Source organism: Ovis aries, chromosome 5 (assembly GCF_016772045.2).
Source record: "Ovis aries strain OAR_USU_Benz2616 breed Rambouillet chromosome 5, ARS-UI_Ramb_v3.0, whole genome shotgun sequence".
Classification (NCBI taxonomy): Eukaryota; Metazoa; Chordata; class Mammalia; order Artiodactyla; family Bovidae; genus Ovis; species Ovis aries.
Window position 1 is genome coordinate 55,802,891 of NC_056058.1, and position 27,105 is coordinate 55,829,995.

The 27,105-nt window shown below is 40.9% G+C and overlaps 1 protein-coding gene across 5 annotated transcripts in view; it reads right to left on the reverse strand.

Moving 5' to 3' along the window:
* Positions 1-27,105, reverse strand: part of PPP2R2B (protein phosphatase 2 regulatory subunit Bbeta) — a 522,252-nt gene that overhangs the window by 286,761 nt on the left and 208,386 nt on the right. Inside the window, exon 3 of one of the 5 annotated variants that reach the window (XM_004008931.6) lies at positions 14,470-14,554. The exons of the other annotated variants lie outside the window; for them this stretch is intronic. Within the exon in view, the coding sequence (XP_004008980.1) occupies positions 14,470-14,506 (37 nt within the window). The 5' untranslated portion in view covers positions 14,507-14,554. The remainder of the gene's footprint in view (positions 1-14,469; positions 14,555-27,105) is intronic. 5 annotated transcript variants of the gene reach the window in all.

Below are 27,105 nucleotides of genomic sequence, written 5' to 3' on the forward strand. Positions count from 1 at the left end.
AATATTACTCAGGCGTAAAAAAGAAAGAAAGAATGCCATTTACAGCAATATGGATGGATACAGAGACTGGCATACTGGGTGAAGTTGTTGCTGCTGCTAAGTCGCTTTAGTCGTGTCCGACTCTGTGCGACCCCATGGACGGCAGCCCACCAGGCTCCCCCATCCCTGGGATTCTCCAGGCAAGAACACTGGAGTGGGTTGCCATTTCCTTCTCCAGTGCATGAAAGTGAAAATTGTAAGTGAAGTCGCTCAGTCGTGTCTGACTCTTAGCGACCTCATGGACTGCAGCCTTCCAGGCTCCTCCGTCCATGGGATTTTCCAGGCAAGAGTACTGGAGTGGGGTGCCATTGCCGTCTCCGAGTGGGTGAAGTTAGTCAGACAGAAAAAGGCAAATACCATATGATATTGCTTATATGTGGAATCTAAACAAATGAACTGATTTACAAAACAGAAATAGACTTACAGATGTAGAAAACAAGCATGGTTATCATGGGAGAAGCAGGGGAGGATTGGAATAGATAACTAATACTGGCTTCCCAGGTGGCATGGGCAATAGAGAATCCGCTTGCCAATGCAGGAGACATAAGACATGTGGGTTTGATCCCTGGGTTGGGAAGATCCCCTGGAGGAAGAAATGGCAACCCACTCCAGTATTCTTGCCTGGGAAATCCCATGAACAGAGGAGCCTGGTGGGCATACAGTCTATGGGGTCACAAAGAGTTGGAAACAGCTGAGCAACCAACAGTTTCACACACATACATAAAGCATTCCCTTTGCTGCACACCTGAAACTAACACACTGTAAATCAATTATACCCCAATAAAATTAAAAAAACTTACTATCTCCTTTTTTTTTTTTTTTTAACTATAGCTTAGGAAAAGACTTTTAAATCTGCTGACCACATGGAGTAGTCATCAGTGACTTGGAGAGCCAGAATTCTGTTAAAAATAAAATTACAAAGCAGAACAATAAAACAAGATAAAGTTCTAACTTGCTGCTTTTTGGGCTGTGTCTGGATGGCGACTAGCCCACTCTACCCTGGGGGTAGGGAGGAGGAGACAGAGACTAAAATGCAAGGAGTGTTACCATTATGGCAACTTTATTTTTTCCAAATGTTTATTTTTGTTCCCTTAGGGTATCAGGAAGAGTTTGTTCTAACAGTTCTCAGTTCCTGGCTGAGTTGTTGCCAGGAAGTCAAGTTTATCTTTAGCATCATCTCTGGGCAAACAGCACAGAGGAAAATGATATTTGGGGCCAAATGTTGAAAACTCAAGTTTTATGTAGCTTGAGCAGAAAAAGCTAAGAGCAAAAATGAAAAGCTAATATTGTTGGTTCTGTGTTTTCTCTACAAGAAATTTTCCTTAGAGGAAAAACAGTAGTGGAAAGAGGATGGGCTTTAAGGGACCAATAGCTTAGGCTTGGTCCACTGCTGCCCCATCAAGGACTTTTGAATAAATTTAATTCAACAAACATTTAGCTGAATGATTCCTCTGTATCAGATACTTGGGTCTCACAGAACTTAAAATCCAAATCAATTAGTTACCTCTCTGAAACTCTTTTTACAACTAATAGAAGGAAATACATGCCTCTTTGTAGGGTTCTTTTGACAATTACATGAGATAACATATGTAACATTACAGCTTAGGTAAAGTGACAAATCTTAGTTTGTTTTCTCTGTCTTTAGAATGACCAAAGTAATCATTCAGTCAACTGGAGGTTTAAAAGTACTGTTCTAGGATTTAACTAAAAATAAAACCAACAGAGAGTTTCATAAAACCTAGACTGTCCGCAAATACCCCATGTTTTTTGGCAGGTCCTCGACAGCCAGAGTTCAAAGATCAGCCTCAGATTCCATCACTTCCAATAGTCCTATTTTGACTACAACTTGGTTTTATGCAATAGCACTGGAACATATATATTACCATACGTAAAATAGATAGCCAGTGGGAGTCTTCCGTGGGACACAGGAAACCCAAAGCCAGCGTTCTGTGACAACCTAGAGGGGTGGGAAAAGGACAAACGTATACCTATGGCTGACTCATGCTGATGTATGGGAGAAAGCATCACAATACTGTAATTATCCTCTAATTAAAAATAAAAAACAAATGGCCTTTTCAATCACCAGTATGGCATATGTAGCATAAAAATCAGAGCTATAAATGATGCTGAAATATTAGAACTGCTCATTCAAAATTATTCATTGATTGTCTATAACATGTGAGACACTGAGATGAAATTAAAGTCATAAAAGAACCAGATATGTCCCTGACCTGATGCATTTATCCCTCTAGAGGAAAAGATATAAAGTCTACCCTCAAGGGGGCTACAACCAGCAAAAGAAGCAAGGCAGACATGCATTAAGTAATAGTGGCCAATATGTTATTTTATAAGCATTGCGAATTAGAATCCCTGATACTGGGGTTCAGAAGAGATGACATAGTCAAGGAGACTTTGGGGGAAATACAGAATTTGAGCTGGGATTTTTAAAGATGAGAGGAATTTTTCAAGGTCTTCTATTCTCCCTATAACATAAAAATCAAATGCATCAAAACTCAAAGCAGAACTTAGAGGCAGTAACACCTTCTCTATCAGAATGTGTGTAGTCCTCTCTCTGTTCTTTAATTATTCACTAGTACCAATTCTACTTGGGGTCCATCTCATCCAAAAGGCAGCATTAACTATGCCTGGGTAAAAGACACATGGTTAAAGTATCATTGCAGCATTTTTAACAGAGCTATTCTTTCCAACTGACTCTGCTTCCTTTTCCCTCCCAAAAGGAAAAGAAAAACCCAGGTTAAATGCACTGTTTGCATTTCCCAATTGTCCTACAACCAAGTACTAACTATTAGAAAGTCTGGCTCCTAGACTTTCAATTGGCAAATTCAGTTAAAATAAATTTTAAATGCAGACTTTTTTGTCCTGATGCTTAAAAACTATCCAGGTGTCAGCTATGAATAATGACCAAGTTGGGTCTTGATTCCATTATTTTTATTAGCTATTCAATGACACTTGGTAGTGTACTGAACATTCTTCTTGGCGAAGTACATAAATCTAGTTATTTTGGGGCTTGCAATCAAACTACTTTATCATAAGTCAGATTGTGAAACTGTCCCCCTGCCCTCAGCAGTACTGGAGTACAGGAGATTAGGTTTTAAATAGTCCCAAGGGAAATGTGGTCCGATTCTACTCTATCCATTCCTTAAAGTGGTAGGGGGGTGGGTGGGGGGGGGGGGGAGGGGGCTTTGTAATGGACTATAAGACCAGAAAAGTCATTGGTGTTCTCTCACAAGAGAGAAAAAAGGTACAAATTTAAAGATATAATCTCATTGTCCTTTTTGGCCACAACTAACCACGTGATTACTTTCTCAAAGCCTCTGCATTCATCTCTGATTTGGAAGTGGTTCTGCTCACTTCATCTATTTTACAGAATTACCATGACCATGAGACAACAATTTCAAAAGTATATTAAAATATTCCAAACTGTCCAGCAAATAAATCTCTGTCTTTTTCTCTGGTCTCCTTGGATCTTTGTTGCTCCTTTCCACACACTAACAAACTGTTGGCAGGATCTTCTCTTGTTGGACTTCACACTCTTTAAACTCTACTTCCAGAGTCCCTATGATGATATCTCACTTGTAGAACTGAAATAGCTTCCCAAATGATCTACCTACAACCTATCTTTTTTCCAACAACAGCCAGAGTGAGCCTAAGGGTACATATTTTATGTTGATCCAAGGATGAGTGAGTGAGAGAAGTCGCTCAGTCGTGTCCGACTCTTTGCGACCCTGTGGACTGTAGCCCACCAGGCTCCTCCGTCAATGGGATTCTCCAGGCAAGAGTACTGGAGTGGGTTGCCATTTTCTTCTCCAGGGGATCTTCCCAACCCAGGGATTGAACCCAAGTCTCCCACATTGCAGGCAGATGCTTTAACCTCTGAGCCACCAGGGAAGCCCAAGGATAAATGGGTCCTAAATCCTTAACCTAGCCTTCAGTTCCTGACAAAACGCTAGGTGCACTTTACTTCTCCTCTTTCTCCCTCCTCAGGAGTCCACACTCCAGCCATTTCAACCCTGTAAAGTCCTCTAAAGGTGCCATGTTTCCTTTGGCTTTTGACTTTTGTTCCTTCTGTTGTAGCCCATATCCATCACCTTCCTTGTGTCAGTTCAACTCCTATCCTGTTCTCAGTTTAGAGTCAAGGAAAACCACTGTGTCTGGTGTGTAGGATTCAAGGCAAGGGCATTCTCCTGACCCCCAGCAACTTTTCCTTCCCACACCCACCCTCACCCTCACCCCCCCCATCACCGCCACCACCACTAGAGGGCTTATGACATGGCAGGCCTGTGCGAGGCGCTCTCCATGATTACTCTACTGAGTCTCCACCATAAATCCTTGAGCAGGCATAGAAGCCTATATTTATCTAGTACAGCATGCTGAAACTGGTCCTAAGTATTTCACAGGTATTATGCCAGACCTCAGGACAATTCTCTGAGGTAGGTAGGCTGATAAGGAACTAAAGTCCATATAGATTTAGGGAATCAGCTAGCTCTGCAGCTGGGAGTTTGAGCTCCTGTAGTTTGACTTTGAAGCCTATTATGGACTCATGGAAGGTTTTATCATCATTTTATTTATTTATTTAAAACTTGTTACATGCTACAAATGTTGTCATGGAGTTCTTTCTTTCTTTCTTTTTTAGGCTAAGCAACACAGAATGTGGGATCTTAGTTCCCTGACCAGGGATTGAACCTGCACACCCTGCTGTGGAAGCGTGGAGTCTTAACCACTGGCCCACCAGGAAGTCCCCACATCACCATTTTAGAGATGAGGAAACAAAATCAGACGGTCGAGTAAACTGCCTAAAGTGGTCAAGTCAGGATCTGAAGGACCAGTGAGATGCCCCACTGTTTCTCCTCATCACGCTATACGTCCTCCTTCATCATACCACATTATAACTGCCCATCAGCTTACTGGATTCCCTCACTAAACTACAAGGTTCTTTTTCTTTAATTTTTAAAAAGTTTTAGATTGAGAGAAAAATTAAACAAATAGCACAGAGAATTCCCATATACCTCTTGCAGAATTTTCCCTATTATGAACATCTTATGTTAGTATAGGACATTTGTTATAATTAATACACCAGTATGGATATATTACTATTAAGTCCATAGGTTAATTTCTATTTTCTCAGTTTTTACCTAATGTCCTTTTTCTGCTCTAGGATCCCTTCTAGGATACTGTTACATTTAGTTGTCATGATTTCTTCGGCTCTTTTTGTGACAGTTTCTCAGACTTTCCTTGCCTTTGGTGACCTTCAGTTTTGAGGAATATGATCGAGGATACTGTATATTGCCCCTCTACTGGAATTTGTCTCATGTTTTTCTCCTGACAGAAGATCACAGAGGTTAAGTGCCATTTTCATCACATCCTATTAACATAGTTTATGACTGTTCCAGTGGACTTTGATCACTAGCTGAAGTAAAATCTGTCCGATTTCTCCTTTGTAAAGTTAGCTTCCTGTCCTCATTCTCCACCTTCCTAAACTTCACTCTGTAGAGAGAAGACTATGTGCGGTCCACACTTAAGAAATGGGGAATTATGCCCTTGAGTCTGAGTCATCTATATAATTTATTTGGCATTCTGCAGAGGAGATTTTTCTCTTCTCTTCCATTTGCTCATGTATTTAATTCTTTCTTTATATCAGTATGGATTCACGGACATTATTTTATACTTTGCAATACAGTCCAACACTACTTTATTTTTTCTATAATTATTCCACTTGAGCCTTTGGGAACTCCTCCTGTTGACATAGTCTCATCAATGTAGTTTTTTTTTTTCTTTTTTCTTTTTTGAGCACTTCCTTCCATTTTGGCACTAAGAGACTCTGACATCTCGTCTATTTCCTTTTCCAGTCCCCAAGTCAGATATTTCTCCAAGGATTCCTGTTCCTTTTATTGAAGAATGGTTTCAGAAATCAAGATCTGGGTGCCAGCTGTGCCTCTTGCCACAGGGGTGTCATTTCTTTTAGGCTCTCCTCATTGACACAGAAAGAAATATGCAAATCCATATACAGTCACATAATTATAACTATTTCTTTATGCAATCATGTGTATCTGTGCTCTCCTGTGCTCTGTTGTGTCCGACTCTTTGTGACCCCTTGGGCTATAGCCCACTAGGCTCCTCTGTCCATTGGATTCTCCAGGCAAGAATACTGGAGTGGGTTGCCATGCCCTCCTCCAGGGGATCTTCTCAACCCAGGGATCAAATCCACATCTCCCACATTGCAGGCAGATTGTTTACCATCTAAGCCACCAGGGAAGCCCAAGAATACTAGAGTGGGTAGCCTATCCCTTCTCCAGGGGAATTTTCCAACCCAGGAATCGAACCAGGGTCTCCTGCATTGCAGGCAGATTCTTTACCAGCTGAGTTACCCGGGAAGCCCTAACATGTACCTATATAAAGTTTAATAGGAGTTCTTTCTGATGTCTCCAACTCTAATTCATCACCACATGCATCATTCTAACCTTCTGCTCTTGCTTTTCTATAAATTCCATGACAACAATGGGCAATGACTACAAGCCTCTTAAAGGTAGTATTATTCTTTATTCACAGCTGTATCCCAAATACAGTTGGCACCTATAACACATGTATTGACTGACTGCTGAGTTGACCCAATAATTTCAGTTCTGGAAGAGACTACAGGGGAATTTGCAAATGTCACCAAATATGGATTTCAAAGACTAAACTCACAACAATTTATTAGGGCAACAGTACAAGAGGGTACACTAACAAAGGTCTGATTTAAGTGTGTTTATTCAACTCCGTGAAGGGAAAATGATAGTAATACATCTAAGCTACACAAAAAGGATTCAGACTTCCCTGAAAAGGATTCAAGTGGCATAAAATGGTTTGTTTCTCCACAGCAATTTACATATATTAAAAGAGATAATAGGCATAATCATTGTCAAAATAGAGCTTCCACCCTGTATAATGTCTTAATATATGCTCGAAGTTCCTGACAAACAGGCACAAAGCCCCAGTGGATTAGACCCTAAGTGGGGGATGACTCTAATAGCAACAGCATAAAACCAATCTCACATTTCTGGGAAGGAAAATAAGACCTGAGAACAGCCTTTGAAGGCGAAGGGGAAAGTACAAAGGAAAGATGCTCAAGTGATACATCAGCTGAATGGGAAACGGGGTGCTAATGTGACACTCTGCATCCATGATGCTAATTTATCTGGGTGAGCGTGTGCACTGACACAGAGGAGACTGGAAGAGGTCTATATTATACCTTGGAGGAGCCCATCTGCAATCTTTCGGAAGGGTACTTGCTTTATATTGGGGGCTGCCTTACATGGGATACGTGATGTACATTCTGTGTCAGCTTCATATGACAAAATCACTTGTCTATTTCCAGATCATTTCCATTCCGTCCCTTACAATGCAGCGGAATGATCTTTTTGAAAAACAAATTGGGTCACAGCTCCCCATCTTCCCTACATTTTAACATTCTGCTTGACTCCTGGGATAAAAAACAATAAAGGCGTCATATGCCCTCAAGGTCCTGCAAGATCAGGCTTCCGTCCAATGCCCACCTTGCCACAGGGGTCCCCTTTTACTTCTCTGAACACATGTTCTTTTTGCTGCTACTGCTGCACATGTTAATACATCTTGGCCTCTGCTCTTCAACATAGCTAACTCCTACTAAGGCTTCGGGATCTAGCCCATTCACCTCTTCACCTGAGATGCCTACCCTGTCCAGGTCACTCTCATAGCAAACTCTTCCTCTGCAGTGCTTGTCACAGTCGTAGATTTATCTTTGTTAGTCTGTTGTTAATATATTTCATCAGATGGCCTTGTTACTCCACATTCCTGGCACCTAACCCCATGCCAGGCATACAGTAAGTGCCTCCCAAAACATCTACTGAATAAGGGGAAAATGACCACACAATCCACCTATCTATTGCCAAGACTTTCCTGAACATTACAGCTCCTCTTTGGATTCTCAAGGATATGTCATTTCACATCAGAAATGTGGTTGGTCACCCTTGTGATGAGTGTAAGAAATGTCACTGCTAGGCCACAGATATAGGAAATTCCTTTTATCAAATATGTCATTAGTACACTGAAGTATTATGTGGAAGTGAACATAAAGGGGATGTGAAAAATAATCTTATGCCAAAGAGGTCAGCTATGGTGTCCTAATGCTTTACTAGTACTAATTGTTAAGATCACTGTTATCAAGTAATTTTGCTTTATTTTACAAAATCACAAATGCTACTATTAACTTTCAACCTCTCATCATTGTGCCTGGATTTTATTCAACAAATATTTACTGAGCACACTCATTGTATGTCAGGCACTGTTTTAGATTCTGGGATAAATGCTGAGCGAAAGACACAAGTTCTCACCTTTGAGGGGAGGAGAAGCCAACACAGATTGATAGTCCTTTCGAATGAGTAAATTGCAAGTGAGTGTGATTAGTTTTGATGAGCAAAGAAGTCATGTGCTATGGCCCAGTGCTCACATCAGCACTATTTACAACAGCCAGGACATGGAAACAACCTAAATGTCCATCAACAGAGGAATGGCTAAAAGAAGATGTGGCCATATATACAATGGACTATTACTCAGCCTCATAAAGGGGTGAAACTGGGTCATTTGCAGAGACGTGGATGGACCCAGACAGTGTCATACTCAGTGAAGTAAGTCACGAACAGAAAAACAAATAACGTATATTAATGGATATATGTGGAATCTAGAAAATGGTATACTGCTGCTGCTGCTAAGTCGCTTCAGTCGTGTGTGACTCTGTGCAACCCCATAGATGGCAGCACACCAGGCTCCCCCTGGGATTCTCCAGGCAAGAACCCTTGGAGTGGGTTGCCATTTCCTTCTCCAATGCATGAAAGTGAAGTCGCTCAGTCATGTCCGAATCTTAGCGATCCCATGGAGTGCAGCCCACCAGGTTCCTCTGTCCATGGGATTTTCCAGGCAAGAGTACTGGAGTAGGGTGCCATTGCCTTCAATAATCCTTTTTGCAAAGCAGAAATAGAGACATAGAGAACAAACGTATGGATACGGAGGGAAAAATGGAGGTGGGATGAATTGGGACATTGGAATTCACACGTATACACTACTGATACTATGCATAAAATCGAAAACTAATGAGAACATATTGTGTAGCACAGGGAACTCTACTGAAGCACTGTGGTGACCTGAATAGGAAGAAAATACAAAAGGGAGGGGCTACATGCATATGTATGACTGATTGATTTTGCTGTACGGTAGAAACTAACACAACATCGTAAGGCAACTATACTGCAATAAAAATTAATTTAAAAAGAAGTCATGTGCTATGGGAGTGTGATCATTCCCACTGTCTCAGCATGCTCTCAAGTGATCCAGTGCCTCGCCAGGACAACCTGCATCATTATTGCTCTGTGGTTGCATGTCAAGTGGAACACAGTGTTTTCACTTGATTAAGGATGAAAGGATTTTACATTTTAATGTCATGGTCTCCCATAAGGATTTATATGTATTTACTTCCTTGGGTTAAATAAAAGACTAGGGAAGATACCAGGTCTATCTTTTCTAAGGAGTCATTCTAATCCCTTAAAATCTCTAGTGCCAATTTTGATGTACCCCCGAAAGATCAAAGTGCCTTGTTCTCAAAGATGCCTATCTCAACAGAGCATCTGTTTCATACCAAGAGAGTTTTCATTGAGTGGTTTTGGTGATAAGCACTGCAAGGAGTAGTTACTGTCACAGAAAATTTTAAAGATACTTACAGAGAGATTGTAAATTTTGCAGAGGTTGAGACAAGATTCTCTTGAAAATCAAACCTTAAGGCTTAGGGCAGTGTTTGGAACATAACTGGCTCTCAATATTTATGCGTTACATGTTTGAGCAAATAGTACTACTTTGAGAAAATCAGCTAGTAGAAGCTTGGGACCAGAGCAGAAGAAAAAAGAGAAAAATTACTACTGTAGGGGCTTGCTTAGCAAGAGGAAAAGTCACAAAGAGAGGGCGCCAGAAGAGTACTCTCTTCATCCCGTTTGACAAAGATGGTAGATCTAAGAGGGGCTAGAGCTGGGAGAATCTCAGCGACAGAGAGTGGCACCCCGAGGTCCCACAGCTCCAGACTATGCTCCTGTCCACCATTTCCAACAGAGAAGAACAATCAGCAGATTGATAAATTCTTCCATTTACACCTCTGAACAAATAAACGAATTGCATCTTTAACCTAACAAATCATAGCTTGATTATAGGTCATTAGTGACCATTAATGCATGCAACTGTTTGCATTTCACTAGTATATCTGAATTATAGCCTCATCTTTCGCATTAGCTCAATCAAGCTTCCAAAAGGAACCCCACCCCCCAACTATTGGGGCCTCAAGCAGGACTTAAACTAACAATTAGCCTCTGGAATTCAACTAGGATGCAGAAGAATTTATTATTTTAGTTCACTGCAGATCTCCCTAGTGTAGATTATAACCAGCCATTCCCTGTAGAGTGGAGGCATGCTCTCTGTGCCCAAAGAGCTTACAACTGCCTCTCTCTGAACTTTCTCAATTATTCTCAATGGTGGCTAATCCATTGGCCAGCAACGTGGGCCTGCTTGTGTGTCACTAGTGCAGACAGTCCTAAGTTCACAACAACACAGTGGCTGATTAGAGTGCAGATAAGACTGTCAGACATTGAAGTGACAGGAAGAGAGTCTATCTGGAAAAAAAGTAGAGGCAAGGTTGAGAATATATATATATTCTTATATGTATATGAGAATACGTGTGTGTATGTATATGTTTATGCACACATATTCTCATATATATATACACGGGTTTCCCTGGTGACTCAGCTGGTAAAGAATCTCTCTACAATGTGGGAGATCTGGGTTCAATCCCTGGGTTGTGAAGATTCTCTGGAGAAGGGAAAGGCTACCCACCCCAGTATTCTAGTATTCTGGCCTGGAGAATTCCATGGATTGTGTAGTCCATGGGGTCTCAAAGAATCAGACATGACCAAGTGACTTTAATATATCTATATATATATATTTTTACACACACACACACACACACACGTGTGTGTGTGTGTGTGTATGTCAACCAGGTGGCCCAGAGATTTTTTTTTTTTTAAGAATACATTTGGGGCTCTGAATTATCCCTATGAGAAGCCAAGACCTTGAAAAGAACTGGAGAACTGCCAAGCCTCCATTTCACTTTGTGCCAAGCACTCATAGAGGCACATGGAGTGATTAACAGAAATTAACGATCTCAGAAATGTTTGAGGACTTTCTAACATAACAATTGTCATCTGGGAGCAAATCCATGGTCCAGTTCATCTAATGTTCAGTTGCTTCAAAAAATATCCCCTAGGGAATGCCACTTTTGACTACTAATGCGCTGAATCCATGGAATTAAAAGGGACTGCTAACAAGACAAGTAACGGAAGCCCACATATGGCTTAAACCATTTTTACTTTTTATTCTAGGTTAGCTACCAAGCTCAGGACTCACGCTCAGCTCAACATGTACAATGACAGCAAAGAGTCCCATGCTGTTTAAAAATCTGAAATAAACTGCCACACTCATTTCTATATCATCCCCATGAAAAAGTTAGATTATGAACAACATAGTAACAGTAGAAAATGCAGACTCTAGAGTCAACTTCTGTTTTCAAATCCTGGCTTTTCCACTTACTAGCAGGATGACCTTAAGCAAGTCACATAGCCGTTCTAAACTTCACTTTTCTCACCTGTAAAACAGAGATAATAAGGATGCCTACCTTATCTAGAGATTATAAAACTCAAGTTGGTAACTAATGTTTAGAAATTCTTTAGTATGCTTAAACATGGCGCCTAGTAAGTGTTCAGGAAATGTGAATGGCTATTGTTTACCTCCTTTTTCCTCTCCCTACCAGTCAGGGCCACCATCTTTGCCAGAACCATTATCACTATCATCTTCCCCGCCCCCTCCACCCCCACCAGTACCCACAGGAAGATAAGGAAACTACATCTCCAAGATGGACTTTTTTCTGAAGTCAACAAACTAAGTCAGGTAGGACTAACCCATTTTTCTTCTGACCCATACCATCATCCCTACCTGGAGCACTTCATCCCTCTTCCCTTCACCTTCCTCCTCCTCATCCATCAGGTCCCAGTTTAGCCATCTCCTCCTTCATGAGCCCTCCTCCATCATCTCACAGTGCTTTGTCTTCCCCTCATCACAGAACTTCTCAGACTACATAATAACTGCCTGTTTTCTGTCTGGGTCCCCCATGAGGATTTGAGTTCCTCTAACAGAAGAGTCTGGGTGTGTCTACTATACTTCTGCATCCTCAATACAAAGCACAACACACAGTAAATGCTCAGTAAATGCTGAGGAAAGGAAGGGATGAATGGCGAATTCCCTTCATGCCAATCTGCTGCTACGTCTCAAAGTCTTGTTTCTCTTTGGAGCACAATTTAGGCAATCAAAGATTGCAGCACATGACTTCAGGCCCTATACTGCTATTACATAATTTTAACCTGTCATTGAAACCTCAAGGCAATCTTAACCAAATTCTAGCAGAGTCCATTTCTGAAGAAAGTAGCTTAACTTGTGAAAATAATGCCTTGGATGGAACTTACATTATGTTAACACATACATACACATTCATTTCATACCTTATGCTTATTTACGAACCTTAACCCCTTAGCATTTTGAAAGGGCACAATCTTCTTACTTTGAAAGTGCTTTTCAGCAACATGTGGACTTGATGAGATATGATGAAAAGCCAGTATTCATCCTTGCAATTTTCCCTCCAAACAAGCACTTAATCTTTTCACTCTGAACCATGGGGGAGCTTTCTCACTTGCAGCCTTAGTGCTCTTGGAAATTTTGAGTCTAACATGATACAGACCCAAAAACATGACCGACCAACCAAATACTTCAGTCCTTCCCTCCCCTCCCTCTCAGAGGAGGTAAAGAAGGCATAAAAGTTGGAAGCTTCAGGGAAATCTATTCAAAGTTCATGTAATCTTATCTCATTAAAGTACTATCACTGAGGAGAAACCAAATAAAACTCAGCCCTCCCTCCAATCAATACTGTATTAGAATGCACTGAAAACGTGATTTGGTTGGTAGGAATGATAAAAACGTACACTGAAATTACAATGAAATATGTGAATACTGGAGTGGGTTGCCATTTCCTTCTCCAGGGGATCTTCCCAACCCAGGGATCAAACCCGGGTCTCCTGCATTGCAGGCAGACGCTTTATCCGCTGAGCCACCAGGGAAGCCCCATACTGAAATATACCTGTTATTAAAATAAGTCAGATGGAAAAGTGTAAATTTTTCCAGAGCAATGAAAGAGCTGAACTCTACCTCACATCACAAATACCCACAAGGTATTATTTAAAAACAAACCCTGCTCTCTTATTATCTTATTTTAAGAAAACACATTAAGGAATTTAACTTGTATGGAGTTTATATCAATGTATAAAGCTAAGGTTGTTTAATTTCCTTGGGACACCAATGCCTGACACATCCTTATTTATAGACTGATGGAGAATATGCATAAACACATATACATACACATAAATATACAATTTGCTTTCTTCTCCTGCTAAGTCATTGACCACCTTTTCTGTTTCATTTCCCTATAAAAAATATTTATTTGGAAACTCTTCTTTCCCCATTCTTTTTCTCAAAAGGGACTCTTCTGTCTTCCTCTTCACCCTGTCTCGAGTTCTTATCTACATCTGTTACAAACTCCACTTCAAGGGAAAAATCTCTGATGATTCTCTTTTCTTAAAATAGTTCTTTTGTACTAAATTGTATTTTCCAGGGCCCCCAAATTGCAGCCACATGTCAAGGCTATAAAGCTAAAGGGTCTCCCTGAACAGTTTCAAGAAACAAATAAAAACAAGCCAGCAAAAGTCCTCATGCTATGTCCTCCAAATCAGGTGGGACTATTTAGGGGTTATAATAAAAGGGATTTCAAATATTTAGTACAGGTTGGAAGATACTGTCTTTCCCACATAGTGATTTCTAGATCTGCTTTCTAATTCAAAATTACTCATTGAGTAAGATGCTTCATTCTTCATCATACACAGATTAAGAAGCCCACATTGTCTTTCTTTGTCTGCTGACCTCAGCTCTTTTCTTCATCTGGTTCACCAGCCTATTCGACATACATCTCTAGCGTCTCCTAAAGCAGGGTCTATTCTTATCTTATCCAATCTCTTTTTGGTCATTTCTTGGCTAATTATTATTTGTCTTTGCCAGATACCAACACATCTCATCAAAACACATTCTTAGTTCTATTATAAAATAGTAAGTTCAACGATGCTTCCTATCTATACTTTGCTTTCCGAATGTGAATTAATAGATTTGAGTCCCACAGCACAACTTTTAAGGAATGGGAACTGTCTGACACTTCCATATGGCTATTTTATTAAGAACAGTAGGTATAAATAATAATACTAATACCTTTGTTTCCATAGGTGATTTCATCGGGATAATTCATGCTTCATTATTGTGCCACTATTCTCTGTCTTGGGTTCTCCCTTGGGTCCTGTGACAAACACGGGGTTCAGATCCAGACTCCAGGAGGCAGTGAAGCGACAACGTTTGTTAACATACACAGGTGCATTACAGACTCCCCAGGTGCCCCCTTCCAGTCTCGTTCTGCGAGGTTGCTCTTGGCCTGTCAAAATCCAGGCTATTGAAGGACCACCACCAGCACTACAAAACCTCTCTGGGCTTCAGCCTCCTTAACACAAAGCGCGCTGCCTTTGGGTTTGGGGGAAGAGTGTTTATCAAAACGTTGCTGTGAACCACCAGCAACAGCACCTCCTGGGAAATCCTTAGAAAGCAAATGTTTAGGCCCCATCCCAGACCTATTACATTAGAAACTCTGGGGGGAGCCCAGCAATTTCTGTTTAAGGAACACGTCAAGTGATCTACTAACATAAGAGTAGAAACAACAGTCATATGGCTTCTAGGGAGTTTTGAGAAAGTTTGTGGTTAGGAGAGCTATCTTCATATAGTTAAAGAGGGATCATGTGCCCAGGACTAAGCTTTTGAGGTAAGGTTTCATATTGTGGGGCTAGGAGCAATGGTGAAAAAGAGAGACCACTCTGATACACAGAACAACTTATAAGCAGTTAGATGCACTCAGAAACAGAAGTCATGTCACTGATGAGAGGAGGCTCCCTTTCTCTTGAAGTGTTCGGAGTTATAAGATTATACTCTAGCAGAATCTATGAATCAGGCAAAATAAGAAGTATTAAAAATAAAGAAGCAAGGTTTTTTCAAAACTAACAAAATTAAGTCTTAATAGAAAGCTTCAAGATGCCACTAATATAGAAAGAGGTTTATAATTAATCTATTATTCATTTTTTAGTATCTCAAAGCTATTACCTTTAAAGACTATCCTATTGATGGTATCTAAAGTAGATAATGGATTTTCATTTCTCAATGTTTTATCTCATATTTAGAAGAGACGAGCAGTTGGCTAAGTCTCTCATAAGATTCCATTTATTATTTTATGAGCTTATATTTATTATTTAAAAGAGACCAGTCACCACTAGCCAGAACTGATACTAGATCAAAGGTTAAGGTTGGGTTATTAACCTGTTTCTGTTTTGTAATCAAAACAACTGTCATTTGACAGCAATGATTTTGCTTTAGGACAGTTAAGTAACTGAAGTAATATTCGTGAAAAGACAACCTAACATGATTTAGTCTTTATTACATGCTACATATTTGGCACTGTCCTGAGCACATTATATACACTGTAATACATATTTAACACTCACAGCAACCTTAAGAAGTTAAGCATTGTTAGCCTCATTCTTACTCCTTGGAAGGAAAGTTATGACCCACCTAGATAGTATATTAAAAAGTAAAGACATTACTTTGCCAGCTAAAGTCTGTCTAGTCAAGGCTATGGTTTTTCCTGTGGTCATGTACGGATGTGAGAGTCAGACTGTGAAGAAAGCTGAGTGCCAAAGAATTGATGCTTTTGAATGGTGGTGTTGGAGAAGACTCTTGAGAGTCCCTTGGACTGCAAGGAGATCCAACCAGTCCATCCTAAAGGAGATCAGTCCTGGGTGTTCATTGGAAGGACTGATGCTGAAGCTGAAACTCCAGTACTTTGGCCACCTCCTGCGAAGAGTTGACTCATTGGAAAAGACCCTGACACTGGGAGGGATTGGGGGCAGGAGGGGAAGGAGATGACAGAGGATGAGATGGCTGGATGGCATCACCAACTCGATGGGCATGAGTTTGGGTGAACTCCAGGAGTTGGTGATGGACAGGGAGGCCTGGCATACTGCGATTCATGGGGTCGCAAAGAGCTGGACACAACTGAGAGACTGAACTGAACTGAAGGAGGAGACACCTGGGCTGAGAAGGGTTTAATAATTTGCCCAAGCTCATAGAACTAGTGAGGGATGGAGTCCAGAGAAAAACTCAGTGGTTTTCAGAGTCAGAGCTCTTAATGCTTGGAGTATACCTTTTAGTATACTTCTGAACTCTAGGCACTTGGAGGGCAGAAAGAATGTTTGGCCCAGAGCAAATAACACTTAGGATCATTTAAGGCTTCTAGAAATACTAAAGACAACCAAGCAACCATTTAATGAATGTTCAATCTATTTTAGGCACTGAACTGACCATTGTACAAATACTATCTCACCTGATCCTTACAACAGCCTTAGAAGGTGGTTACTCTTACTGTCGTGATAGTGGTGTCGTTGTTCAGTCGCCAAGTCATGTTCCACTCTTTGTAATCCCACGGACCGGCAGCACCCCAGGCTCCCCTGTCCCTCACCATCTCACGGAGTTTGCCCACGTTCATGTCGTGATTTTACATATGGGTAATTATAGTTAGAGGATTTAACTATTGAGCCCAGCTTCTTAATAAAGAATACACTGCTCACAGAATTAAATGCAAAGGAAACAAAATAGGTACTTAGCGTGTAAGGACCACTCAGTAAATCTAACTTCCCTTCCTTGGATTATGTTTCCAGGGGATAAGGATGGTGTCGGTAGTGATGAATTCACTGTCTTTCTTGCCTATTTTCTTATTGTCCCATATGGCAGCTATTTGTGAGTTAGATATTTGAGTTCTGTATTCAGTCTTGAAATAGAACGAAGTCCACTGTTCCACATCTTTATCATCACCAAACTCTACCTCTTTGAGGCTTGCACCACTGGCCAGGAGTGTGGCCCAAACCTGCCTATGTGGCAATGGTAACAATAAATAACCTTGGGAATGGGAAATCCCACAACCAAGACCAACAATCAAAGGTTAATATGCCACACTGCTCTACCCAAACAACCTGGTGCTTAGGATGAAGGTGGCCAATGTCTTGCAAAATGAACACCCTTTCCCCAAATTGCAAGATTTCATCTACTCAAGAGTTCAACGAAGCTTGATTTAAGTATTCTAATCTCATGGGAAAGAGCTCTGTTTTCGGAATCAGAATCTAGACCTCAATCATATCTCCACTAGAAACCAGCCACATGATCGTGGACAAGTTGATGAGCTCCACTGGGTCTGTTTTCTCAGTGAGAAGATGAGACAAAATAAAACCTGCTCTCCAAATTTGTGCCGCATAGGTAAGAGTTGAGAAAATACTTTGCAGAAATATAAAATTCCATCAGAAATATAAGAGGGGGTTATTATTTCAGTAACTCCTTCCTTGCCTAAAATTTGGCCACTGACTTAACAACCTGGTTAGCCAAGTTGGTCTACTGGAAGACTAGTTTGAAAGGTAGGAGGAAAGGGGACTATTTAAAACTGACAATTAGTCTTGGTACACCAAGGACATCCATGGAACTATCTGCCCAGTTGTTTTGATGGTTAAAAGGGACTCATTTCCCATGGCCTCACTTCTCTATGAAAGTTGAAAGTTTAAAGTTAAGTCGCTCAGTTGTGTCCAACTATTTGTGACCCCGGGGACTGTAGCCCACCAGGCTCTTCCGTCCATGGGATTCTCCAGACAACAATACTGGAGTGGGTTGCCATTTCCTTCCCCAGGGGATCTTCCCAGCCCAGGGATCAAACCCAGGTCTCCCACATTGCAGGCAGACACTTTAACCTCTGAGCCACCAGGGAAGTGTGCAGTGAATGTTCCTACGAAGTAGACTGAGAAACCTTTCTGTGCAAGCAGAAAGGATTATCAGCAAACCATTATGTCACTAAATAAGACAGAGCTACTCTTGGTAGCTCCACAAGTGGGGGCTCAATATATTGTGCCAAAGACACCTTTAGATTCCTATTCAGGTTTCAAGGTGCCAAGTTATTCACCTTTGCCGTCTACATCAAAAAGTAAAAATTAGCCTATATGCGGATTGGTTGGGACAGCTGTAACAAGAGACAGGGAAAAGGGCATTTTTATGTAGGGAGAAAAAGAGAAATTTCATCTGGAATTTAACCTGGAGAGGTGAATAAAAGACAGTATTTAGTACTATTGATTGCTTTTACTTCTTATTGAGAGGATTCAACTAAGGGATTCAAGAACAAAGAGATTAAAATCAAGGAAACAATGTCTTTGGTGCCTTCACATTCACCTTGGGCTATGGCTTCCTCTCAAGTTATCTGATAGATTAAGATGGCTTTATGATGTGACACCATCATCCTGCTTTTCCTATTATAGCACTTTCCTTAAAATGTTTTGTGATTAAGACAAAAAAGTGTACATTTTCCCTAGGCCTGTATTTGGAAGGTAAATTCACTGTTTTTTTTTTTTTTTTTTTCAAGTCACTAGTCGTTAAGCAATAAAGCTGATGCCTTGATCAGTCGCTCAAACTCTGTCTTATATCATCTCACCAAAGTTTACCCTCAATATACAAAAAATAGAGGTTATGGAGGTTGCTTAGATCATGGTCAATAACTGGGAAGGAAACCCAGGCTTCTCAGACATGAGACATGCCAAACTTTTCAAAGTCAAGGCCATCTCATTTTCCTGCTTCTGTCTCTCTGATAAAGCATACTTTTGCTCTATACTAATAGCCACTCTGCAATATACTACCCTTGACCAGCTGCCCCCAGGTGCCCCCATTGCCAGTGGGCCTGGTTGTCATGAAACTACTGATTAAACATTTTAAGACTGGCTTAGGCAAAACATGCCAGAAATTCCTTCAGGGTAATTAAAACTACGTTCTGTGTCAATAAACACAGACGGTGAGATTCTTTACGTACAGAGCGGCTGGCTCCAACCCACAGGATTTAGGACATTTTTTCTTCGATGACTTTTCCATCATTGCAATTGATTTTCACTGACTCCTCCAAGACCCTTCTCCAGCCACCTTATGAGATGATAGGTTGAGCTCACAAGTATCGTCTTACCCTTACTGTTTAAGCCAAGACACAAGACCAAAGGAGCTCTAAACCTAAGAGCCAGGCTCATTGCCAAAGCGCTTTCACTTGAACCTACAGGTAAGAGAACTTCAATGGAATTCTTGCTACAGAATTTGACAGTGTCCACTTTTCACTACTCTTCAAACCGATTTTTATTTGAAGAGTTACTAATGGGACTTCCAAGAAAATAGGAAGAGCTCGGGTGAATATTTAGTACATTGATAGCCAGAGACTTATTCCTCGCACATAATAGATACTCCATGAATTATTTTTCACTACAATGACAGCTTTATAATTTTTAGTGTGTAAACAATGCATACAGGTATTGAAAACTGTCATTCATTAGAAAAGATAAATAGTAAAAATAAAAGTTCCATTAGCCCAAGATAACCATCACTGGTATTTTGATGAGTCTGTTAACTGAACTCTCACAGTTCACAGAGAAATGTATATGGGAGAAATTACACTATATATACTTGTTTTATCACCAATGTGATGAATTTTTTTAAATTGTCTTTTTTTTTGCTCACTTCTCCCCTCCCCCTCATAACCAATATTAATAACTCTTTATATACATTTTCATTTGGATGTTATCATATACCAACTCATATGGTATGAATGACATTTCAGTTGCTCAATCAATACTTGCTGAATGGTTAAAGAGTAAAATGAACAAACACATTAACAAATGAATGGATGAATGAATAAATAATAAGCCATGCTCTTAATGAGCTGGTACAATTTCCAAGTGACTGCAGAAATATACAGCACAACTTTTGACGTCAGCCCCATTATCTAAGCCCTAGAAGAAGTATGAGAAACTGGCTTCAACATGTTAAATAGGGAGCCCCAAGTTCAAACTCCCACATAAAGAATATGTTACTGGCTGCTGTCCTAACTATGGAGGCATAATCAATTTATTCTCCAACTCAGATCCAGGTTAACAGCCAGGTACTAAACACATGGACACCAAGCATTACACTGTCCTCTGTAACATAAGCTAAAGGAGTAAAGATGTGATGACTGTGTTCTCAGAATTTCTTTTCAGTTGGGAAGACAAAATTCAGGTCTGCCTCTTCCTGACAGGCTGTCTGGACTTGGACCTCAGTTTTCTCATTTATGAAATGGGGATAAGACTATACATCTAAGACTGTTGTGATGATTAAGTCATTCAAATAGTTCAGGGGAAATGTCATTGGAAAATGTGGGTTGGAGGCAGGTCATGTAGGTCCTGGGTGACTTAGAGGAACAGGGAAGCACGAATGGCTGAGGTGGTGGGGGACCCCACACAAGCCAGCCTGTGTGGCTTGAAGATCCATTAGGAGAGACTCAGGTAGACAAAGGGACAGGCAGGAAGACTTATAAGCACAGGAGAAAATGGTGAGCAGACTAATCTTCTCAAAGTCCAAACCAAAGGAGGAAGGTGTGTTTTGCCTTTTCAGCACGTGCCAATGTCTAGATCAAGGCATCCATATGAGCAACTCAAAGGCCTGCTTGTCAAGTAACTGGAAAAGGGCGGGGGAAGGGAGGGGGGGAACCTGGCCTGTGCAATGGGCTCAAATCCAAGTTTCTTAGACTTATAGGAAAAATTCTGATCGGAAAATTTCCATCTCAAATTGTGCTGAGGAAGCTTAGGGACTGAGTAAGCATGTTGGCAGCAGAAGCCCAGGATGATAATCAGATTCCTCTTGCATTTTTCGCTACAGCGCACAGAGTTCTTCAGGTCCTGGAGAGACCTTAGTAGGCTTTTGATCTCTGACCCTGCAACGGGTCAGGGAACCTATAAGGAAATACACTTTGTACCCAAATGGAACTGTGCCTAAAACTTTCCTCTTACATCCTATGAAGTGACTAGAGGGTTCTAACTTCCAAAGCATAGTATGTTAGTTTCACCCAGACTAATCTGACAGATCTGGAATGGGATCAGATATTAATCATTGCAAGAGACATCAGTTGGAGGCACTAAACTGTCCCAGTATCTCCTGTTACGCTCACGTTCCCAGGACAGTTCTTCTCCCTTGTGTCACATCTTTTTCTTTTAAACTAGCACCACTGATGAATTCCTAGAAGCTTGTTCCCATGCATTTGCCCTCCCCTAATCAATACTCTCACTCCACCCCACCTATGTTGGCTTCATAGCCAGCAGAGAAAAGAAATGAAAGGTAGATTTTAATATTACCATCTCAAATCATCACTGAAACGTGATGCTTCTAGAAACTGTTTTAATATTTTTAGTCTTCTGAGGAAGCAGCTGGATTGCCTCCTCACCACACAGATCTTTACCCATTCAACTCACCTACTAACCAAACAAATCTTTATCCATTCAACTGTCCATCTCTTCATTTATCCAGCCAGCCAGCCAGTCAGCCAGCCAGCCAGCCAGCCATATATCTTTTAAAGTCTATTTATTAGGCACTTAGGTCACAAACTGTGTCTTATTTTTTAATACTTCATAAAATTGTAAATAAAAAGTGAAAAAACTCAGTATTCTACAATAATACCTCCAGATAGTTCAAAGGGAGAAAAATGCCACAAATATTCAAGTCAAAAAGAACTGAGACTTCAGACTGACTCCAACTATAATCCCCAAAGGCTGGTGAAATACAGAAAGCCAATACAGGGCTGACTCTAGAACAACATGTAGTTTGAAGTACCCAGGTCCACTTAAACATGGATATTTTTAAAATAGTGAAATGCTTGAGTACCACACAGTGTGTGGCTGGCTGAATCTGGATGCAGATGAACCGGGAGTATGGAGGGATGACTATAAATTATATCTAATTAACCTCTGCATTGTTCAAGGGTTGTTAGAGGGGCCAAAACCACTCACCAAAAATGCAATCCCAGTGGTAGTTTATACGATTTTTACTTTTCATTGCCATACAATCATTTTCCCAATTTGGGGATGTCTGGAAATCTTGAGCAAATAATAGAGTCTAGGTTTCTCAGATTTATTGGGGCTCAAATTACATTTACCACAGATAGTATTAACAAGAAAAAGTTAACACAGCTTTCAGAAATATCAGATTTGAACCTCACAAGAGGCTAGTTCATTAAACAGCCATACAGGTTGTCATGGTGGGTCAATCACTCTTGGAAACTACCTTCTCACCAATTTGAGGAAAATTAACATTTCTGGGTCACCAGGTTCCACGTACTTATCTACAACCGATGCCCTGGAACCAAGAAAGTCATTTGATTTAATATAGGTGGGCAACTAAATCCCAGAGGACAAGCTACTCACCCATGTGTTTAATACATGGCTCCGCTGAGCACTGAGCTTGCTTTCCCACGAGGACGGAAAAAAGCACCAGGGCTTTCAGGGAGGATAAGGGCAACAGGTTCAAATTAAAGCTCCACGATTCTGTCTTTATGACTTCCTTTTCTCCTGATTTTCACCCCATATATGTTCTCTAGGATGAACTTGAACACTTTGAAAATGTGTGACAAGGTAAAGCAGAGGAAAAACACAGACTAGAAAAAGTGGGAAAGAGCCAAAGCAATTACAAAAGTGCTCCTTGGTACAGTACTTTAAGAAAGCAATTGATTAATATGATCTAGATACTTAATTGTTTGTACCATTTAACCCAGCAATCTTGACGTAGACATTTGTCCTAAGACACTAACCAGAGAGATGATTTAGATACATCCAATCATTTATCACACAAATATTACATCAAAATACTGGAAATCGTCTAAACGTCCAGCATTGGGTGACTGGCAAAATTATAGTTTAACTATGGGACGTTACAGAAGAATGCTCACAGTATTGTGTGTGGGACCAAAACAAACAAAACAAAAACAGATATGATACATTTTTTCATATAATTCCTTTATTCATCCATCCATCTCTCTCCTCTCTCTCTCTCTCTCTCTCTCTCTCTCTCTCACACACACACACACACACACACACACACACACAGCCTGGAAGAAAATACATCAAAAAATGTTTATATGATTATGTTTGGGGCTAGAGATCAATTCTTTTCTTACACTTTTCTTTATAGTCCTAGTTTCCATCAGTGAGCACATATTTTGTTCTCTCACAGCCTCTGTTCTTTTCCTACATAGCATTTAACAAGATTTATGTTCATGCTCTTATGTTTGTGTATAACATGTATCTTTCCAAAAGAACACAAGTTCTATGAGAACAGAGTCTGCATCAGGTTTTTGTTTTCTAATTACATACCTGGATTTTTTCTTTTATTTTTAGCATGGTGCCTTGTATATAATAAGCATGTTTAAAGTGACCACTGAGTGAGCAGTCACAGGGACACTACCCGGAAGACCTGTGGGACGTATGCAGGTTCTAATGGACATCAGACAGTCTGCTGTCTCTATAGTCTCCCGCTCATTTGCTCAGGAATATAGCATTTCCCTTGCTTGCTTTTGCCTCCTAAGAACACAGTCCACCCTCCATTAGGAATGCCTCCGCCACTGTTCTCCACCTGTCGGCATCCCACCAAGACCCCACCTTCCCCACAGAACCATTCCTGTTCAGGTGAGTATCTTGTAGCACTTACTGCAGCCACTCACTTGGAAGATCAACATTTTTTAAAACTTTATTGTGTTCCAGTTTTTTGAACAGGAGTCAGCAAACTACAGTCTATGGGCCACTACCTGATTTTATAAATAGAATGCTAGAATGCAGCTATGCCCACATGCTAAAGTGACAGAGTTGAGTAGACTATATGGTCAGGAAAGACTAAAATACTTACTATCTGGCCCTTTACAGGACAAGCTACTGACCCTCTTCTCAAGTATCCACATACTTGCGTAAAGTGGAGATAATCCCAGATTTGTATCCTATTAGGAAAATCCCATGGAGAGAGGAGCCTGGTAGACTACAATCCATGGGGTCGCGAAGAGTCGGACACGACTGAGCGACTTCACTTTCACTTTTCACTTTCATGCCTTGGAAAAGGAAATGGCAACCCACTCCAGTGTTCTCGCCTGGAGGATCCCAGGGACGGCGGAGCCTGGTGGGCTGCCGTCTGTGGGGTCGCACAGAGTTGGACACGACTGAAGTAACTTAGCAGCAGCAGGTTATTCTTAAGGAAATATGGGATCCAAAGTACATGTCCAAGAGCTTTGTGAAAAAAAAAATTATTATAACAGAACTAAATTTGTTCTTAAGAACATACATTTTGGGGTCAGACATATGTGCATTCAAAGTCCTGAGGCTGCTGATTGATGCTAGGCAGCTTATACAACGTCTCTAAGTTTCATCATATATTCCCTCATTTGCTTAATAAACATGTGACGAGTGCTATTTGCCAGATGTTAGACTAGGAGATGGATAATCGACAGTGGTGAATAAGACCTAAAAGTCTCACCTAATTCAGCCTTAACTGAATTAACGTTAATACAGCTGAGGATTGTTGTGAGGATTAAATGGTACACCCCCACCCCACACCCATTATCCTATGTATACACACGAATGTAGTACACAATATATATACACATAATATATAATTCATCATATATAGTATAAACAGAGTTCTTAACTCAATTCCTAGTACACTGTGAGCACTCAGTATATGATGGCTCCTCCTCCTTATCATAATTACAATAGAAGCTCTTTTAATAGATCTCTAAGATGACTCATCAGATGACAAAATGCTTTCAAGTCCCTCTGTAAAATGTGTCTCCAGCATGTTCTACATTCACAGCTAATTTATTAGGCTCATCTCTGGTCCACTGGCTCACTTCCACTTCTTTTGTTTGAGCTGCATGTCGACTGAAAGTCAGTTGTATTGGTTCCCAGATCCCTTGAGGTCAGTTGTACTGGTTATTTAACTGAATATCATGGACAGTGATGACTGTCTGACATGAAAACTAAGTTGAATGCTTTCAAAAGATGATCAAAAATTGTTAATTAAATGTGGGAAAGATAAAATATGGGGGACATTCGTGAAAACCTAGAAGGATCTGTACTTCAGATTGCTTCTCAGGGGACTATACTCTCATTCAATCTCAAGGAAACCAAACTCAGACGTGGTCTTTGTCATTTTGGGTGTGGTTTGTGCCAGAAGAATATGTGCCCCAGTCAACAGTCTCACCCATACTCAAAGATTAAGTGTTGATTCTTCAAGAAGCTTTTCATCAAAATTAGGCAATGCTGCTTAAAACAGGTGTATCAGGAACTATACATGATATTTAGTAATATCTATAAGGAAAATAATCTGAAAAAGAATATATATCAGAATCACTTTACAACTGAAACTAATACAACATTGTAAATCAGCTAAACTTCAAATAAATTAGTAAATATAATAGGTGTATCATTTTTATGATTCTCTGCCTTAACTTTTCCAATTTACCACCAACTACTGGTTCCAAATGCTTGGAGAGGGATTCTTTTGTATGTATTCTGTGCTCACGTATAAACAATAATATGTCAGGGGCTTCCCTGGTGGCTCCAGCGGTAAAGAATCTACCTGCCAATGCAGGAGACACAGGTTCGATCCCTGATCTGAGAGGAACCCACATACCACAGAGCAACTAAGCCCTCATGTGCCACAATTACTGAGCCTGTGCTCTAGAACCTGGGAACTGTAACTACTGAGCCCGCCTGTTACAACTACCGCAGCCTGTGTGCCCTAAAGCCTGTGCTCCGCAACAAGAGGAGCCCACACACCATTAACTAGAGAGTATCCTCCACTCACCCAACAAGAGAAATCCTGAGCAGCGATTAAGGCCCAGCACAACCAAAAACAGATAAATAAGTATAATGTTTAAAAATATATCATGCTAACAGGGGGCATGTTGCCTCAGTCTGCACCATATTTTACAGGTAAGAAAAGAATCAGAGATGGAGGGTCTGTTCCAAGGCCTCAGAACTGGTGTTGCTGGAGGGGGTGTCTAGAGCCAGGCAGGCTCTAATTCCACTGTCTCAAGGGAGGCAAATGTAGCACAGACTTGCCCAGTCTGGGTACTTATATGATTAAGTACCTTTTGAGTAGGACAGAGCAACATCTGCTCAAACGGATGGAGAGGTGCTTGAGAGCAAGAATTTCTATTTCACCACACTCCCATCACCACCACCATAGCAGCCGGCAAGAAATGCGATAAATAATTTTGAGGAATTTTCTTTCTTACTTTATAACAGTAGAAGAAACTGGGGCTTCCTGGTTTCTGAAAGAACCAAGTTTACTTGGGATTTACAACCTCCTCCATGGAGCAGACAATAGCGAGGGAGACAGTCTATTGTGCCTGTCAGATCATGTCACTGAGAGCTCAGCCTTACCAACTGGCACTTGCTCTTGCCTGTCGGTGCGGCAAGATGAGCAGTGCCCTGCTCACCAGATGGTTATTTGTTCCACCAGCCACCTTTGCTGCATCCCTGATTCACTCCAGCCCAGGACGGTCTCCAGCATTCGTGCTGCAAGGCAGCTCCTGCCAATAACTTTGCCAAATGGCTCCTCTCAAAGTCATGGGCCTCCCAGGCAGGCTGGCTCCTCCATCTGCAGCAGCTTTTGGCAAAGAGATGCTTCTCATTCTGTCTCCACTCTTGGCTGCACCACAGCCTTCTTGCCAGGAGGATGGTCTGACCCATCAGTGCATACATTTTAAGCCTACGTCTGTGTCTCCCAGGCTCACCCCCAAGCACAATGTCATAACACACAAAACAGAGCCAAGTGATCACAAATACAGGCATAGGGCACCACGGAAACTTAGAGCCAGAAAAATCCACTGATAGCTCGCCTTCCCTCCCCCATCTTCAACCTCATTTTAGTAGATTAGGAAATGGAAGC